This window comes from Tetrao urogallus, assembly GCF_951394365.1.
Source record: "Tetrao urogallus genome assembly, chromosome: 5".
Classification (NCBI taxonomy): domain Eukaryota; kingdom Metazoa; phylum Chordata; class Aves; order Galliformes; family Phasianidae; genus Tetrao; species Tetrao urogallus.
Window position 1 is genome coordinate 45,266,450 of NC_136818.1, and position 16,799 is coordinate 45,283,248.

A 16,799-nucleotide genomic window follows, 5' to 3' on the forward strand; every position below is an offset into this window, starting at 1 on the left:
GTAAAATGCAAGTAAATATTTTTGTGATAATAGAAAATGTAGACATAACTTTTCCCAAAGAGTTTAATAATATTGTGAACTGTAATTACTCTTTTTGGAGGGACATTCATATGAAACGAACAGGTGGATTGGTTCCTGCCTGGCGTAGCATCCCAAAGTCTCACAGTAGCAGCATACTGGAAGTGGAGCCTACTTCATCCAATGGAAGCTGGGCAAGCAGCCCACGCGCCTTTGGAAATGGTAAGATAAACTTCTCGGTAGTAGTGGTTCTGTGAGTTAAAGCATGTAGGAGTTGGTTTTTTTTTTTTTTTTTCTTTCTGGATGTTCATCTTTTACAATGCAGTTATGAAAAAAAGGAATTGAAACATAGAGGAATATAACAACACAATTTAACAAGTAGTAACTTTGGTTTACCATAGGAAATGGCAAAAAACTTACTTGGAATGTTCCTTTTGATCATGTTGTTCTTGTGTCATTTTCAACAAAGGCTGATTTGTCTGATGAAATAAAACTATTTTTCCTTTTCTTTCCTATAATTCAGTATTCTGCTATTAGTTGAAAATGTCTTCCCAAGCATAACTCATGATAACTTATAGGATTGATGACTCCTGAAAAGAAGCTTATAATGGTAAAATTTTCACAACAGTGATTAGGTATCTACAGGATACTTGGACTAAAGCTGACCTTTTTTGCAGATACACATTCCAATTATCCTTCTGAGGGAAGGTAGTTTCTATATACAGGTCAAAGTTGAAGTGAGGCTGAAGATTGATTTCTGCTGTGTTGACTCGTACATAAGCCTTTTTTCCTTCCATTTTCATTTGGCTACATTGGCATAATATTGGTTACAGTTCTAAGCACAGTAAGAAGTCTCAAGATTGCAGCAGCAACTTACAATTCTCTCTTCAGGTTTTTCTCTGTTTCATGTGCTGTTTCTTGTGTCATTGAATTGAGGGAAGGGCTGTGCTACAGGGGATTGTGAACTAATACTGTAACGCTTTTATCAGAGCCACCGACACAGAAGACAATTGGAAACCAAATGGCTTGGGCAGCCATTAAAAGTAAAATTGAACAAAACAGAATTTGTGGTCTGCAATTCTGTGGTCTTTGGTCAGTCTGCTATTCACTAATGGCAATTTTATTGTCCATTAACATTATTTTGTCTTTTAATGGATACTTTCAGAGATCTTACTATAAAAACAAAATTTTGTTTGGAAGGTGGGGAGATGTTTGCCCCTTTAAAGAGTGAACTGGATGAATTGCAAGAGGAGGTGGCAAGAAGAGCACATGAACAAGAACTACGCAGGAAAAGAGAAAAGGAAATGGAGGCAGCGATGGGCTTTAATCCCCGTCCCAGCAGGTTCATGGATCTAGATGAGCTACAGAATCAGGGTAACTTTTTGAATGCAGTATATTTTGCAAGATTATCGTGTTGAAGTTTTTTTTTGAACCTTAGAACTTACTTTCCTACTCTTTCTCCCCATTCTCCACTCCCAGTATTGCAATTTTGTGTCTTGACATAGTGGAACGCTGTCGGTTTCAAACTTGTTGCATACAGAAAACTGGCATTTTAACTATATTATTTCTTGAATCTGACAACAAGGTAAAAGTTTCTAATGCAGAGATGTTAATAATTGCACCTTTCTATTTTGTGTGTAGTGATCTATAGATTTAGCTTTAAGGCTTCCCCCAGCATTTTGGAATAAACACCTTTCAGATACCTCAGATCCAGATACCTCAGATCCACCTGCAGCATTGCTTGTCCACTTAAGTTGTTATTTTCTTTATTTTTCTTTCTTGTAGCATCACTGACCTGAGCAATTCTATTTGTTCCTGCTTTTATACTTCATACTCTCCCTCTCTGTTCAGCTGTACAGCTGCAGCTCAAGGGTGCCAACAAGTACTGGGGCAAGCTTAAGCGGGTAGAGTACTTAAAAATCTGAGCAGGATTGGATTCGTTTATCTTTTGTAAAGGACAAGAATTGGAGGGAAAAAAAATCTAAAAAGCCAAATATTAAGTCTTAATATGTCTTCTTCAAGACTCCTCTCCTTTCTAGTAACGGATGGCAACAGAAAAGGAGATTTAACTGGAAGAATGTGACTGTAACAGAGGGAGCTTGGTGACAGGATTCAAGTGTAGTGCCCTTTGTTTTATTCTCAGTCTTCATTAGCCAGTAAGAGGAATCAAATAGGAGGTTGGCTAACCCAGCTGAGAGAAACCTAGTAGAATGCTTAACTGTGGATTCCTGGTAGTCAGCAGAGCCAAGAAACGTGATGAAATGTGTAGGATTTGGTCTCCTAAAATCATGTATGGCTGGGGCAGACTTAGTGAGGCATTGTGTCCTCCCAAACACTCCCATGTTGCTAGACCTCCTGGGACCCTTACGCTGTTCACTCAAACCTCTTGTAGCAGAGAAGGAGATGAGGTGTTTGTGTGCTGCAGAACAGAGGTGAAGGATTGAGAGGGGATGCCACACAGCAGTGCGAGCTCTGGATGCAATACAGCTGGCACTCTGCAGCCTACAGCAACTCCAATTGTTAGAATGTCACTATGTATACCTATGGTGGCTGGTTAATATGGTCTTTATGAGGATGTCTGATCACCTGAATGTAATTTTTAAAAATTTCTTGGTATTATAAGCTTCTAGGTTATCCTTTATGGTCCCACTGTGACCTGCAGGTAACCAGTTTACAAATTCTGATGTACCAAAGTAGACAATTTTTTTTTTATTAGCATTAGGATTTATTTTTATAAAGTGCTAATGAGGTAAAAATTGAAAAGTGAGCCCCTGTTCTTGAGCATGAGGATGTTGTCTTCTCCTGCCTAAGGAAAATAGCATAGTTTTCCAACACATTAGCCTTCTTTGGTCTTCTGTTGTGTTGGTAGAAGCAAGACTTGCTTAGCTTTTCACTGGTAAGAAGAAATGAAACTGGGATACTTCTTTATCTAAAAAGACTTCAGTACAATGTTTGAGTTACTGCCTTTGACCTGAGAAGGAAAATTTTGATTGTTCCCATTAAGCCTTTCCCCATCCTAGAGATGTAATAGCTTAACGTTAGAAGACTGCTAGGTTGCCTGAAACATTTGCTGGTGCACGGAACTCCAGGACTCCTGTGACTCATTTTCCTTCAAGTAAATTGCTACACTCGTGGAACTTCAGTATACTGGCCTTGCTTATGAGCCTCAGTAGCCTTGATTTTGAAACTGAATGTGCTGCTTGATTAACTCACTGCTCTAACAAATCTCACTTCTCTCTGCAGTAATTGCTTTTCATATGGGTTCTTAATGGGTTTATGTTTCTCCATTTGTGCGCAGTGCAGTTGGAGAACAGGTCAGACCATAGTATTTGTTACGTGAGTTGAGAAGGTGTAAATTTCTGTTGGCCAAGAAAGATACTCATATTCTCTGTTGTAATAAAGACCTTCTAGAAAAGGAACCCACCTCTCAGTGAAACAGTCTTATCATTATTTTTTATAATATTATAAAATATTATTTTGCCCTGCCTCACTTGAATGTGAACATTTCAGTATGAAACTTGCATAATGTTTAATAGATGACGCTAGCTTGTTTGAGCATTTTCTCCTCTCAGAACTGGATGTTTCTTCAGTGTTTCTTATTTGCTGTTTGCACCCAAGAATGATTTATATTTTTCCCTTCTGATGCTGTTGTCTAAACTACTGTAAAAAGAATTTTTGACTGTTGTCCCTTTCTTTTTTACTTCTTTCCTATCTTTTCCTCTCAAAGCTGCAAGACAGTTGGATTTTCATATTCTCTGTGTTTGTTTCAGTAATTGAGAGGATGCATTCAGTGCAATCACAGAACTATTTTTTGCAGTCATATGCACTTGCACTCAAGTCTGAGTATTGTTTTGTGGACATCAGTAGTTTCAGTTTGAAGACATTTTATGTGGAACTAATTGGATATCTGAGGAAGAGTCAGATGATTTCTGACAGCAGACTTATGATAATCTTGTGCAAGAAAAGCCCTGGCCTGCTGTGTTTTACTAATTTATTTTGGGATAAATTTAGAATTAAATTCAAGGTAATTCCTAGTGTTTAGAAATCATCTGAATTACCTCTGACGTGTCTACACCATCTCTCTTACAAAGCTGGCCTTGAAAATAATGTGTTAAACCAGTACAACTCTCTCAAGTAGACAAAGATTGAGGAAAAAGTCTGGTTCACATTGTATTTGTGTGTGTGTGTGTGTATGTAAAGTGTATCAAGATGCCCAAGTAATATTCCTGTTTAGGAAAAGTTTAGATGTTACAGTAGATGGTTTGAGATATGCACAGCTATGCCCAGGGAAAGGTCTACTGCCAATGGTGAAACAATGCAGCAGTCACAAATGGGATAAGTGTAAATGAGGGTTTTGTAAAGAATGAAACCACAATGAAGGGTGCTGCCCATTGCAGGGAGGAGTGATGGCTTTGAGAAATCCGTGCAGGAGGCAGACTCAATCTTTGAAGAGTCACTGAATCAGGAGCAGAAGGGGGATTGTGCTTCAGCTTTGGCTCTCTGTAACGAAGCTATATGTAAGTAACTCTAACCGCTTCAGCTATTGCGCTTTTGACAGTTTGCTAACATTGTAAGAAAGTCTGAAATTTCTAATCGTGCTAAATGGTCAGGTAATAATACAGGGATCCAGCTGGTCTTTAGGAAAGTGATGGGTAACAGAATCTTTTCTTTTGTCAAGCATTCTGTTCATGGGATTTTAGCCCTATCTTCATCTCCATATTTTCATGTTTGCATCTGTTCTGTTGTTCTCTCCAGTGCTGTGGTAGTAACAGCACTGGGGTGCGGATGTGCCGTTTTTGGTGCTGAATGTTGCATTTCAGCAAGCACCAGCATGGTAACTTCTTCTGCTACTTGGCCTTCGTTTAACAATTTTTCCCAATCCTCAAGCCAAATTACAAATGGCTGTTCTTTATGGAGGGTGTAGAATAGGGAGAAAAAGGTTAGTCTACTCCTAAGTCCTTTGAATTAATTAAAAAAAAAAATTAAGAGCTGTGCTGTACCTACTTCTCAGAAAGAAAAAGCATTAGGATGTTGAAGCGCTTAAATGCCTTGTGACACTTAATGTGTGCTATGTAATTTCATTTTATTTTTATTTTTTGGTCTTTTTCCATTGTGACTGGCTGGCTGTCTCACCCCATGCTCCTCTCTGTCTGTGTAGAATGGCCGCAGACAGGGTAGGTTCCTCTGCATTTGTGTTTAGAAATTATGTGAGCTGCAGAGTAGTGTGCAATATACAGCTATTGTGAAAGCACTCTTAGCTTCCATTCCAGCAAGGTACGTGCTCAATTTCAGAATCAAGCTGGGTATCCTTGCACAGAATCATAGAATGGCTTAGATTGGAGGGGAACTTAAAGACCGTCTAGTTCCAACCACCCTGCCATGGGCAAGTTTGCCACCCACTAAGTAATGGAAGTGCTAGGTATGGCTTATACAGCAGGAGAACAGAGGAATGAAGCAGCAATGTGGTAGGACTGGAATGAGCCTGTGTGAAGGGGATGAGAAGTTGGGCCGAAGCATACTTAAACAATTATTAATTTTACTTCATTTTGATTTAGTTTCAGTTAACTTGTTTGGACACCTGGCTAAGCTGAATGTGCATTAATGGAGTCAGTAGCATCCTTGTGATCTTTTTGTGGCAGTATTTGCATGGTCCATGTTTTATGTTTTTGCTGCATCTTTTTTTTTCTTTTTCAATTTTATTCCTTTTTTCTGTTTGTTTTTCTGCTATGTTTTCTTTTGCATTTTAGCTAAACTAAGACTTGCCATGCATGATGCCAACTCTAGCACTCACAGCAGAGCCCTAGTCGATAAGAAGCTGCAAATCAGTATCCGAAAAGCCCGGAGCCTCCAGGATCGCATGCAGCACCAACAGCCATCGCAGCCGCTGCCGTCGCCAACCTGCCACCCACCGCAGGGTGGCACCGTGTCCCAGTCTACAAGGTAGTCCAAGTCTATCGCCTAGACCCAGATCTGAGCTGCATCTGAGCAGTACAGTCTGGAAAGAAATAGAAAACTATACATATTACTCTGGATAGTCCAAGTTCTACAGTGTTTGTCCTTATTTCTTTTTTGTTTAGGCTGGATTATATTTTAGGAGGGTCAGCTAGCTTTTTTTTTCCCTCCTCAGTAGTTCACTGTGCACATGTTCAAAATGTGGTCTGTGATAGAAATGGAGTCAGTGCTTGGCAGCACTAACGTTTTATGCATAGTGAGAAAGAATACAATAGTAACCTGGTGAGAAGGGACATTAAGATGTAATGTGCAGCTGTCTGCCATTGGGAGCAGTTTCAGGACTCAGAACAGTAAAATACTGTGATAAAAGTCTTGCAATAACTGCTTTTATATTGGAAACAGCAACCAACTGTACTCTGAGAAGTGTCAAGTACATTGGTCTTTTCTTTCTAGTCCACTTATCTATTGGTGCTCTAGTACAGCTCTTGGATCCAGATCCTTATCCTGTCACCTTGAGTACTCTCCCTGGTGCTTTGTCATTCTTCATTTCCTTTCTGTGCTTCCCAGCTTCCTGCAGACTGGCTTAGCAGACTCTTCATGATTCTTTCTTCCATATAAAGACTTCAACTCTAGCATAATTAACTCTCTGCCGTAACTGATCCCTTCTTCCTACCCTCTTTAGCATGCAGCTTGATCCTTCTTTCTTCCCATACCATTCCCTCCTAGCACAAGACCATCCCTATCCGATTTCTAGGGCGTTTCTTCTACTGTTACTTTTATTTCCTTTTTCCTTTCTAACATGCTCTATTATTAAAAATGTAGATGAAATCTCAGATGAGAATCTTTTCCTTTTTTTAAATAAAACTATATACTAAAACTTGGTGAATTTGCACAACTGCTGGGCTATAGCTCATAATGTGCTTTTCCTGCAGTAGTTGAATTCTATGCAATGAGGAACGATCTTTTTGTCAAAGAGGGTCCATTATATCTTCTTGGAGAAGAAACAGAGAGCCCCAATTGTGCATTTTGATAGATTCTAAGAAAATGAAAAAAATGAAACTTTCTGAATTTTGTTAATGCTGAATTTACTGTTGCTTTGTGAAAAGAACATTACTTTTCCAAAAGTTTTATTGAAGTAAATATTGCAGCCAATGGAAAGAATGTATTGATAGCCAGTGTCTTGTATTCTTGCTTTGAAGTAAGTAATGTAGAGAGTGTAAGGCTTGCAGTTACCCACAGACAAGGTCATTCTGCTACATGCATTAATTACACATACGAGAAATTCTGTACATCTCAAGGAGAAAGCAGATTGATGTTAGTTTCCTCAGGGTCTCTGTCAGAGCTGTTAGTAGCTTACTGTTTCCTCACAATCGCATGAACTTGGAACTCTTTAGTACATCTGCATATTGAAATGCTAAACTAAATTCAGAAAAGTGTGAGGGGCATGTATGACCCAAGAACATAATTGTCTTATATTGATATATAGGAAGAATACAAATTATTATTTAGAAGTTTACCTAGAATATATATTATTGCAAAATAATGGTTATTTATTTAACTTAGGTATCTTAAAATTGAGAATACAAAGACAATATGAGAGAGATTATAATCTGTTATTTCTATTTGTCAAGTTATTCTACATGAAGTTGCCTAGATAGAGAGGACCTTATGAAAATACCATCAGGTTGTTTTCAGATCATGAACTTTTCCGAATTATTTATTTTAAAAAAAATCTAATATATTAACATTGGAAACAATTGTTCATTTTATGTAAATGCTATTTTTACTGTTCCTACACAGTTATTCCTCCTGCACTCACAGTCTATTGGTTAAAGTACATAAGGTGCTTTGTAAGAATGCTGGGAAAGATTCCATAAAGCATAACTGTACTACAGTACTCTTCAAAATGTGAAATGGTTTCAGCAGATCAATTAATGTAGAAAGTCATACTTAGAAGCAAAGGATTATCATTTCTGTATCTACTGAATTTTAATGCGAAGTCTTCCATCACAATTCAGTTGGCGAAAGAAAGAAAAGTCTGTTGAGGAATATGTAGTGCAGGGTAAGTTCTGCACCCTAGGGATAAGCATAAGCAATGACTGCTGCTAATTATTTGCCCTTCTGTGTGTTTTAGTGAACAGACTGGCCCGTTCCAAGTACTGCTGAGCCAGGAGGTACCACTGGAACCCAACAAGGAAGTGGAATTTGGGTCCAGTTCTTTCTTCCACCCACCTGCTTCCTGCCATGAATTGCACTCATCATTATATCCAGAGTCTTCCTCCCTGTCCCCTCCTGAAAGCAATCCATCCAACAGGATCTCTCCAAACTTCCAGTCTGCTTCTTCTGATTTTCATGACCAAGTTCCCTCTTTTCCCTATAGGCAAGGGTTGGCAGAGAGGTCTGCAAGAACTGAGAATGATGCCCACCATAGTGCGGAATTTACTGACACTACTGCCACAGGGCCGAAAGAGTACAGGGAATGCTGCAATAGCAGTAAGTTAGAAGAAGTTCATAGCATAGCACCCATTCTCACACCTCAGTACAAATCCAAGACTAACACAGTAAACTCTGGGTCTTTGCCTACACTGTTTCCCTGTCCGCATCCACCACAAGCAGCATCTCCTGAAAAGGACAACCAGCACAGTCCTTGTTCCAAACTTTCAATATCTCCAGTGCAGCCCAGCATTGATCATTTAGGGAGCTATCATGAAATGTCCCCTGCAACTTCATCCCCTTCGCAGCAGTGTTCCCTGGATCCTTTGCAGAAAACAAATAAGTACTCCAGAGCAAACAGTCATGAGATTTTATTACCCTCACAGGATGAATACGGTATAGCAGAAGGTTGCAAATCTGAGGCTTTTAGTACAAAGGGACACGTTCGCTCCTTGGCAGAGCAGTTTCAGAAAATGCATGCAGTCTCCCAGAGGAAAGGTACTCATGAAAGAGGCTGGATTTCTGCAGTGTGTCAGAATGAGACGTCTCCAAAGCAAATACAAAAGTCTTCCATCAACCCTTCACTCTCTGATTACAGACAGCTAATCCATCAAAACCAAGAGAACAAAACCCAATCTTCTGAAAAATTGCATTCAACTGTGGATGTTAGGGATGGGGTAGTTTCTCTGGAGGGTAAGCATGTTGCTTCTAAGAGTATTTGTTCTATCAGTGAAGAGCTGTGTAGAAGAGGTGGACAGAATCTAGTAGACCCTGCACCCTACCTGGAAAGGCACTGTCATGATGGAGGAATGAAACAGGTGGATGATGGAGCTACTAGTAGCATGGTTGCCTCTATGCCTGTGGACTGCTGGGTGGATAATGTCACTAGGTATTACAGTTCTCAAAAGGATAATAAGAATACTGAATGGCTTCCTGTACCTGGCAGAAGTCCATCCCTTTCTGATCAGAGAGCAGTTGGAGATGACTTGAGCAGGATCCCAGTACATCTGCATCCACAGTGGAATCAAGACACAGAACAGGAGCTCTCAGAACTGGAATCCCTCTATCAGACTAGTCTGCAGGCATCTCAGGCCACTAGACCTTTCTTGGGAAGACAGGACAGTGCTAGGTATCCATTTGACCATTCAGGTAAGAATACTGCAGTTGTTTTTCTTGATTGACCTACCACCATATTCCATAACAGATGAGGGGATATTTTCCAGACAGATTAATTACACGGGTACAAACTTCAGTAAATATTTAGGTTGAGAACTCTGAAAACATTTTAACCGCATAGAGGTGTAGAAAAGCACTGTGATACTGCAGCCTGTAGAGGCTGCAGTAATTGTTGATATTGGCAAACAGCAAAATCTGTTAAAAATAACATAGAAGTAATTGATCTTCTTTTGAAGTAGGAAGCTAGCTGTTTAGGTTAGGCTGTTGAATTCTACTATCCTACATCACCTCTGCAGTTTATTAAAAATGTTTCTGTTCCTGGTGTGAATGTTGTACAGATTTGTGACTTTGACTGTATTGTATTTAAGAATTTAGTCGCCTGATATAGGGGAATAACTTTGAAAAGCATTGCTAGGTCTGAGAACTTTTTTTTTTTTTTTTTTTTTTTTTTTTTGCTAAGGGATATCTCCTTTGAATTCTGGAAAATTATTTGTGAAAGTGGTAATTAGGGTGCATGATCTGTACTAAAATCCTTGAGACCTTGTAGATTAGTTGGTGCTGAAAGCAAATGAATAGATTCTGGCACTGGTGGTGAGAACAGTTCTGACACTGCTGCAGTCATTAGAGTCAGATGACAGCAGCCCAGTTCCACATAAGCTGTTCTGATCTTCTGTCTGGGGTAGGACAACACTGCTTCTCTGAATCAAACTGCTTCAACTGAATCAAATTTGTTTTTGATCTGTGTCATTGTATTAGGGTTGTAAATTTTTCTGGCCAAATATAAAGCTGCTCAAAACTTGGCAGGCACCAAAGTGTGTGTGTATACAAATAGAATAGAAACGAATACACACACGAGATAGATTTCCTCCTGTTGTGCAACTATAGAGGTATGAAATTCTGTTTTTCCTGACAAATCAAGTCTGGCTGTATCTAGAGTGAATGCCATTGTAAAACTCTTGAATAGTTGTTTTGTTGTTTTTGTTTTGTTGTTTTAATTCAACAGCTCAAGTATTCCATAAAATTCTCATCTTGTACTCTGCTGATAGAGCAGGTCCTAAGACAGCCATTTCGTGTTTTCTTTTGGTTTTCTTTCAGAATTAGGGAAGATCTGATCTTACAGCCTCACAGGTACTTTCTTGCATGAGCTTGGATCAGAATGTCTTATGTGTGTGTCCCTTTATAGCACACTAATTTGGGAACTCTTTTTGGAAAGCCAGCAGGATAGAAACGAGTTGCTTTAGTGATAACTGGAGCTTCAGATTCTGTCATCAAACGTCCTATTTCTTGAGCTTACACTTTTCCTGCCTATTTTCTCACTGCATATCTGAAGAATGAGATATGGATATCCTTTTAGAGTAAAGTTTGTCTTCAAGGTCTTTATTTCTGGTTTGCTGTGACTTTCATACTTTTTTCTTAAGTTCTGCAGATGCTGTTTAGAAACAAAATGCTTGAGCCAATGCATCTACTGTAATAAGCTCAATGAAAATGGTCTGGGATAGCTCTTTCCCACTTTTAACTTGGATTTCCTCTTTATTTTGAAATAGGGTTTAAGCCATTGGTGACATGTTAATGGTTTTTGTCAGGCCTTTGTATTCAAATTAATGGTAAAAATATCAGTGTTTCATTACTGAAGCTTTGTAACAGAGCAGAGGCTCAGGCACCCAATCCTCCAAATGCCTCCTCAGTGCAGGAAATGTGCTGTTACCAGCACCTTGCTCCCTTCATAGATAGACTCCTTGTCACCACTTTTATTAGACCATTGATCTGCCTGTATGTTCCTTGAGATATTTTAGTGTATAACTGGTTGGTCATACACTGAAATAAAGTGTAACTGTAGCGGTTTTTATTGAAAATAGCACTTTCAGCTACTTAACCAGGACAAGAATGGCTGACAACCTGTAGCACAGAGTGGGAACAAGTGGATGTACATGTGGGGAACTTATGTTGGTGGTCTTGTTTATCTCAAGTAACTTAGGTAACTGGCTTGGTAGCTATCTTCTGTCCATTTAGCCACACTAAACTAGCCTGGCTTTATATCAAACAAGCGCTGATGTGCAACTAAATCATTTGATCTTGGCTCTACTGAGTGTTTAAATTCGCTGTTTCCCAGGAGTTTGTAGAGGGGGAAGTGAAACAGGAGCAAGCGTCTTGATGGACTCCTCCTTTGACAATGCTGAAAGTTAGTTTAATATATTGATGTTGAAAGAATCTGCGGTTACTTCTCATTCTGTGTATAAAGTCTCTATCAATAAACAAAAATGTTCTGTAATGTAGAAATAAGCCTAGAGTTTAACCATAACAACTTCCTTCTCAGTATCTGCAAACCTGAATGCGAGGAAGCTGCATACTACAGCTGGCATGGGTCTCTCGAAAACCCCAACAGCAGAGATCGAGCGCAATCTGTATGGTTCCACTGTCTCTTCTGTCTCCAAGGTGATGATATGTTTACTAAGTTGCTCTAGGGAGGGAAATGCTTAGCCTATGCAAGTGAAAGAAACTTAAATGGGAGAGGCAGAATATATTATGAAGAAAGAAAGGTAGTGGGATCATCGATACTGCTATTAAAGAGAATTTAAAGTGCGACCTAGCTCAGAATGGATTAATGAAAACATGAATGACTCGTGTTACATGCACCTTGCATGTGACCACATTACCTCCATTCTGACTCTGAGGTCACATACCCCTGAAGACTTTTAAGATCTATGTTCTTTGAACATACTGACATGTACTGCTTTGCATTTCAGTTTATGATTACTGCTTCTGGGTATTACTACTTACAGAAGCACAGATTTCTTTTCCCGTTTTGACTACATCGCAACATGTTTTGAAGGATATTTGTTGTAGTTGGTTTTTGGTCACTTCAGATGGGAGAATATACTTTTTTTCTGAGGGGGATCTGTTTAAATCATTGGTAGTTTAGTGCCTGTACAAGAATATGTATTGATACAAGTACCTCCTATAAAACTTTCATATTCATTAAATGGAACAAATGGTAACGTTTTTGTCCTGGCTTTGGATACTTCTAAAAGAGGTAATTTTTCTTTTCTTTAGTGATATTATAAAGAACATTTTGTATAACCAGGTGCAAAAGGCTCATTTGCTTTAAGTACTCAAGGTAAGACTTGTGTGAAGCATTTCAAAAAGGAAAAGAACATGGAATTTCAAGGCAGAATCTCTTAAATACATAGTGATCTATTTCCTGTAATAATTACACAAAAATGATGTTACAGAAAGCCTTTTCTGAAGTCTCCAATATTTTCTGCAGGTCACATATACCAGAGAACGTAGCAGGGAACCAGAAGAGGAGGAAATGTACAGTGCCGAGAATTTCCGTCGCATTGCTCGCAGTCTCAGTGGGACAGTTGTCTCGAACAGGGAAGAGACCTTGGTCTCTTCTCACAGTTTTGTAAGTAGAATGATGTGCAGTTTTCCAAAGAGCGTGTAGATTTGCTGTTTTCTGACTACACATAGTAGCCTATAAACAAGAAAGCAGACAACTGAGTAATAAGCCATAATGAAAGCTTGTCTTTGCAATTTCTATTCTCCTTCTGGAAGAAGAATGAGCTTTTCTTTAAACGAAGTCATTTTTTCAGGAGTCAAGAGTAATACTTTCTGCAACTGTAAGATGTGAGCTAGAGTTCCTTGTCCAGTATACAAAGCCATTCAGAATAAACTTTTTACTTTCTTTTTGTTAATTAGATAAGTAGAAGATAAAAACTGCCAGTAAGGAAAACAGTAACAGATTATTCTTGGTGATGAGCAACATAACCAGCTATAATAATCAGTTCTAATGCTTACTGGCCTGCTCTTGTTTTGTGAATTCAGTTTGTGAACTAAACCTTTATGACTGGTTTGTGTGGCTTGTTTTGTTTTCTCCTTGGTACATTTCAGTCTTGGTGTATACCAAATCTCCTTGGAATATTTATGCAAGCATATTCCAATCAAATAATCCTCCCAAGTAGCCCACCACTGCAGTAAGAGCCTTACTGGATTGATACAATTTTTGTTTGTATTTCTTCACTTACAAATGCATGGTGTTTTTTTCGTTTTTTTTTGGTTTTTTTTTTTTCTCCAGCAACTCATCCTTTTCCTTGGATCAACACCACTGTTGCTTGATTCAACCCAACTCTGTGTTTACTCATCACTTTATGTTTTTTCTTCTCCTTTCTCATTTTATAAAAGGAAGCACCAAATGTGAGGAAAATGCCAATGGAAACCAGCCACCGTTCTTCCAGCTCCACTTCCCTTCCTTTCCCCCATGATCCTCCTGTGTTTCCCTTTGATCCCCAGCACACCCCAAACCAGGTGCAGCACCTACCCCATGATGTACTGATGCCCAGCATGGTGGGCAAGGCACGTAAACCGTCAGGTAATCACAGGATTTTTCATCCTCGTTCGTGATCAAAAATATTGCTGAAATATATCGCTGCAGATCTTGCCTTTCATAATATACCATCTCCAGAAATCTGAAAGGATTAAACACATTCTTTTTCTCTTCTGCCCTTCGGAGTTGTTCAGTGATTCTGTGCCAAGTAGACATAAAATGATCTTTATGGAAACATTATAATTACTTTTAATATGAACTCATGTTTACATCTTTGTGAGATAGTTTCTTCAGTATTTTAGCAGCAATAAAACCCACCACATTATTGTCATGTATTAAAGTATATCTGCAAGCTACTAGTTCCAGCAAATCACGAATGTAACTGTGCTAGTAGAAATAACTAATTTCTGCATTTTTCCACTTGTGAATTACTTTTCCCATGAAAGATATCAAAACCAGTTTAATCTCACAGCCTTGAAGTACTTTGGGCTTCTCCTTGATGACACAAGAGATGGCGATTAAAGGAATCTTTTGCCCTGCGAAGTTTGTGGTAGTAACTGAAGTAGGATAAGTAGAAAACGCAGAGAGGAAGATAAATGCTAGAAAGGTTGCAATTACTTTTTGTTCAGAATTATACATCAACCATTAACTGGATGTGTTAGTGATGAAGTTTATCTTCTGTCATGCATTGGCCAGCTGAAAGTTCTGAGAGGAAGCAACAATACACAAAAAATAACTGAGAAGCCCTTTGTTTTTTTTCCCTAGGAGATCAGAAGAACATCGTCCAGAAACTTCTGGTTGTGCCTGACAGGGGTGAAGCTTTCCAAGGTGAAGACTACCCAGGCATGGCACTGAGCTGTGGCAGTCTTCCTTGTGCACCCAGAGGCACCCTCCCCCAGGGGCAAAAACCTCTTCCTAATCTGTGTTCTGGAAGTGGAGCGTCAAGTGTCTCTGGCCATTGGCTGAACATGAGCTACCCTGCCAGACAAACAGCAACATTACCAGATAAACGAATGACACTCTGGAGGAAATGTGCTGGCCAACCAGGCAAGAGTTTACAGGAAGGCTTCCTCCAACAGCCTTCACAACATAAAATGCGTGAGTCTTATGTCACCAGTTGCAGGCTGCCAACCAGCACAGACTACAGCACTTTAAGAATACCACATCAGCCTTCTTGGGACCTCGGTGCCCCTCAAGGTTGTCCTGTGCCCCCTTCCTCCATGAAGGCCCCGGGTCCAAGGAGAGTTGATATGCCTCCAGAAGAAGACTGGCGACAAAACAGCTATACCCCTCAGCCGGGCAGAAGGTGGATGCTGCCAGTGCATGTGAAGGATGGGGCTTTTTCTTCAGCGTCAGAGGCACACAGAAATATGCTGGCTCGAGCAGCAGCAGCTACTGGCACTGTGCAGAAAAATGGGTGGTAAGGCCCCATCCACTCCATGCACCATGATAAATCACTCTGTGAACAGACTATTGCAGTTGCTATAGTGTGGATTATATGGAGACAGCGAACTCTCTCAATCAATTACCTGTGCCAGTTTTGTCTTACAATGTAGCTATGTAATATGTGGAAACTAATTGCACTGTATTTCTTTTCTGACACTACTGAACTGCTGTCTGGATGGGGAATCTTAGCTATTATAGTCTTGGCCTCTTCTAGCAAAAAACGTTGTAGGAATGTTAGGCATCAGGGGCATTGGTTTACGGGTAAGTTCAAAAGTATACGCATGTTTTGAAGGAAGACGGCCGTTAATATAAGGACATTTTTAAGGATTTTTTCATGAAATGTAGCTTTGATAAATTCTTTGCATACGAAGCCAATTACTTTGTTTTCTTCTCCTTCCTCTTCTCTTTCCTTCATAGGGAAAAAATAAACTAACCGACTTCCCAGGTTCCAGTAAATCTACGCTTGACAAGCTGGAAGTTAGTAAAACAAACCCAGTTTTCTGCATACTGAGATCTCATTTCAGAGATCACAGCTGCAGTTGCTGCTGAGGAAGTGGCAGGGAGACATTATTCATTGGTAAACCAGAGTTTTTCCCCACTTCCTTAAGGCAAACTAACAATGCTTCAAACAGAAAAGATTGTTAATGCTGCACGCTTAATGACACCAATGTAAACACAGAATAAGTTTAACTATTTTAGTGTCAAACCTACTTGCTTTTGTAAGTATTTTTCAAATAAACCTATGAAAATAGTTCTACTCACCTGTTTATGAGTTTTTTTGCCATTTGCCTTTGCTGATGAATTGATCTGAAATTGCTTGTTTTCTTACACACTGAGTAAATTGTTATGCTTCCTTTACAAAGTTTATATAATAAGTGTGTGTTTAGAGCCAAGGAAATCGCAAGGGTGTAATTCTATTCCTAGATTTGATGTTTTACACTACTGTAACTTTCCCTTCCTAACAGGCAGTAGTTACATGTCCTTTGTAAAGTATTCGAAACTTCCTGGTTGGGGAGGGTGGCGACATCTATTGAATCTATGCAAGATGTATGCAAATAGGATTCTTACCCTTATCCAGAGGATATATAGAAATGATTGATGTCATGAGAAATCTCATTGTAACAAGAGTTCCACTCCTGCTCCTGTATGTATAACAAGATGTGCTGCTTATAAGCTGTTAAAACCTGTGCTGTTGCATGTTAACATAAAAATGGGACTGTAGATCAGGACCTTTTATCCTGGCCAGCTAGTGGAAGATACAGACTGCCCTCTAGTGCATGGTCTTGCTAATCTGATCACACTGGTGTTCTGGGTGAGTATTATAATTTTCATTTCCACTTCATTTCGTTACTTGCACCTTGGTGCTTGATAAGATTTCATCTGCTCTTGCTGTTTAGTCTGCTTGAATTTCGTTCATTTCAGTAAACATCATTTTTCAGTTTCTTGTTTC

The 16,799-nt window shown here is 39.3% G+C and overlaps 1 protein-coding gene across 1 annotated transcript in view; it reads left to right on the plus strand.

Annotated features, from left to right (window-relative positions):
- Positions 1–15,327, plus strand: part of USP54 (ubiquitin specific peptidase 54) — a gene marked incomplete at both ends in the record, with an annotated part of 49,231 nt that extends 33,904 nt beyond the window's left edge. Inside the window, 9 exons of the mRNA XM_079535701.1 lie at positions 101–240; positions 1,219–1,392; positions 4,416–4,535; positions 5,766–5,958; positions 8,105–9,552; positions 11,894–12,012; positions 12,845–12,985; positions 13,762–13,948; positions 14,669–15,327. Coding sequence (XP_079391827.1) covers positions 101–240; positions 1,219–1,392; positions 4,416–4,535; positions 5,766–5,958; positions 8,105–9,552; positions 11,894–12,012; positions 12,845–12,985; positions 13,762–13,948; positions 14,669–15,327 — 3,181 coding nt within the window. The remainder of the gene's footprint in view (positions 1–100; positions 241–1,218; positions 1,393–4,415; positions 4,536–5,765; positions 5,959–8,104; positions 9,553–11,893; positions 12,013–12,844; positions 12,986–13,761; positions 13,949–14,668) is intronic.
- Between the last annotated feature and the right edge of the window lie 1,472 nt (positions 15,328–16,799).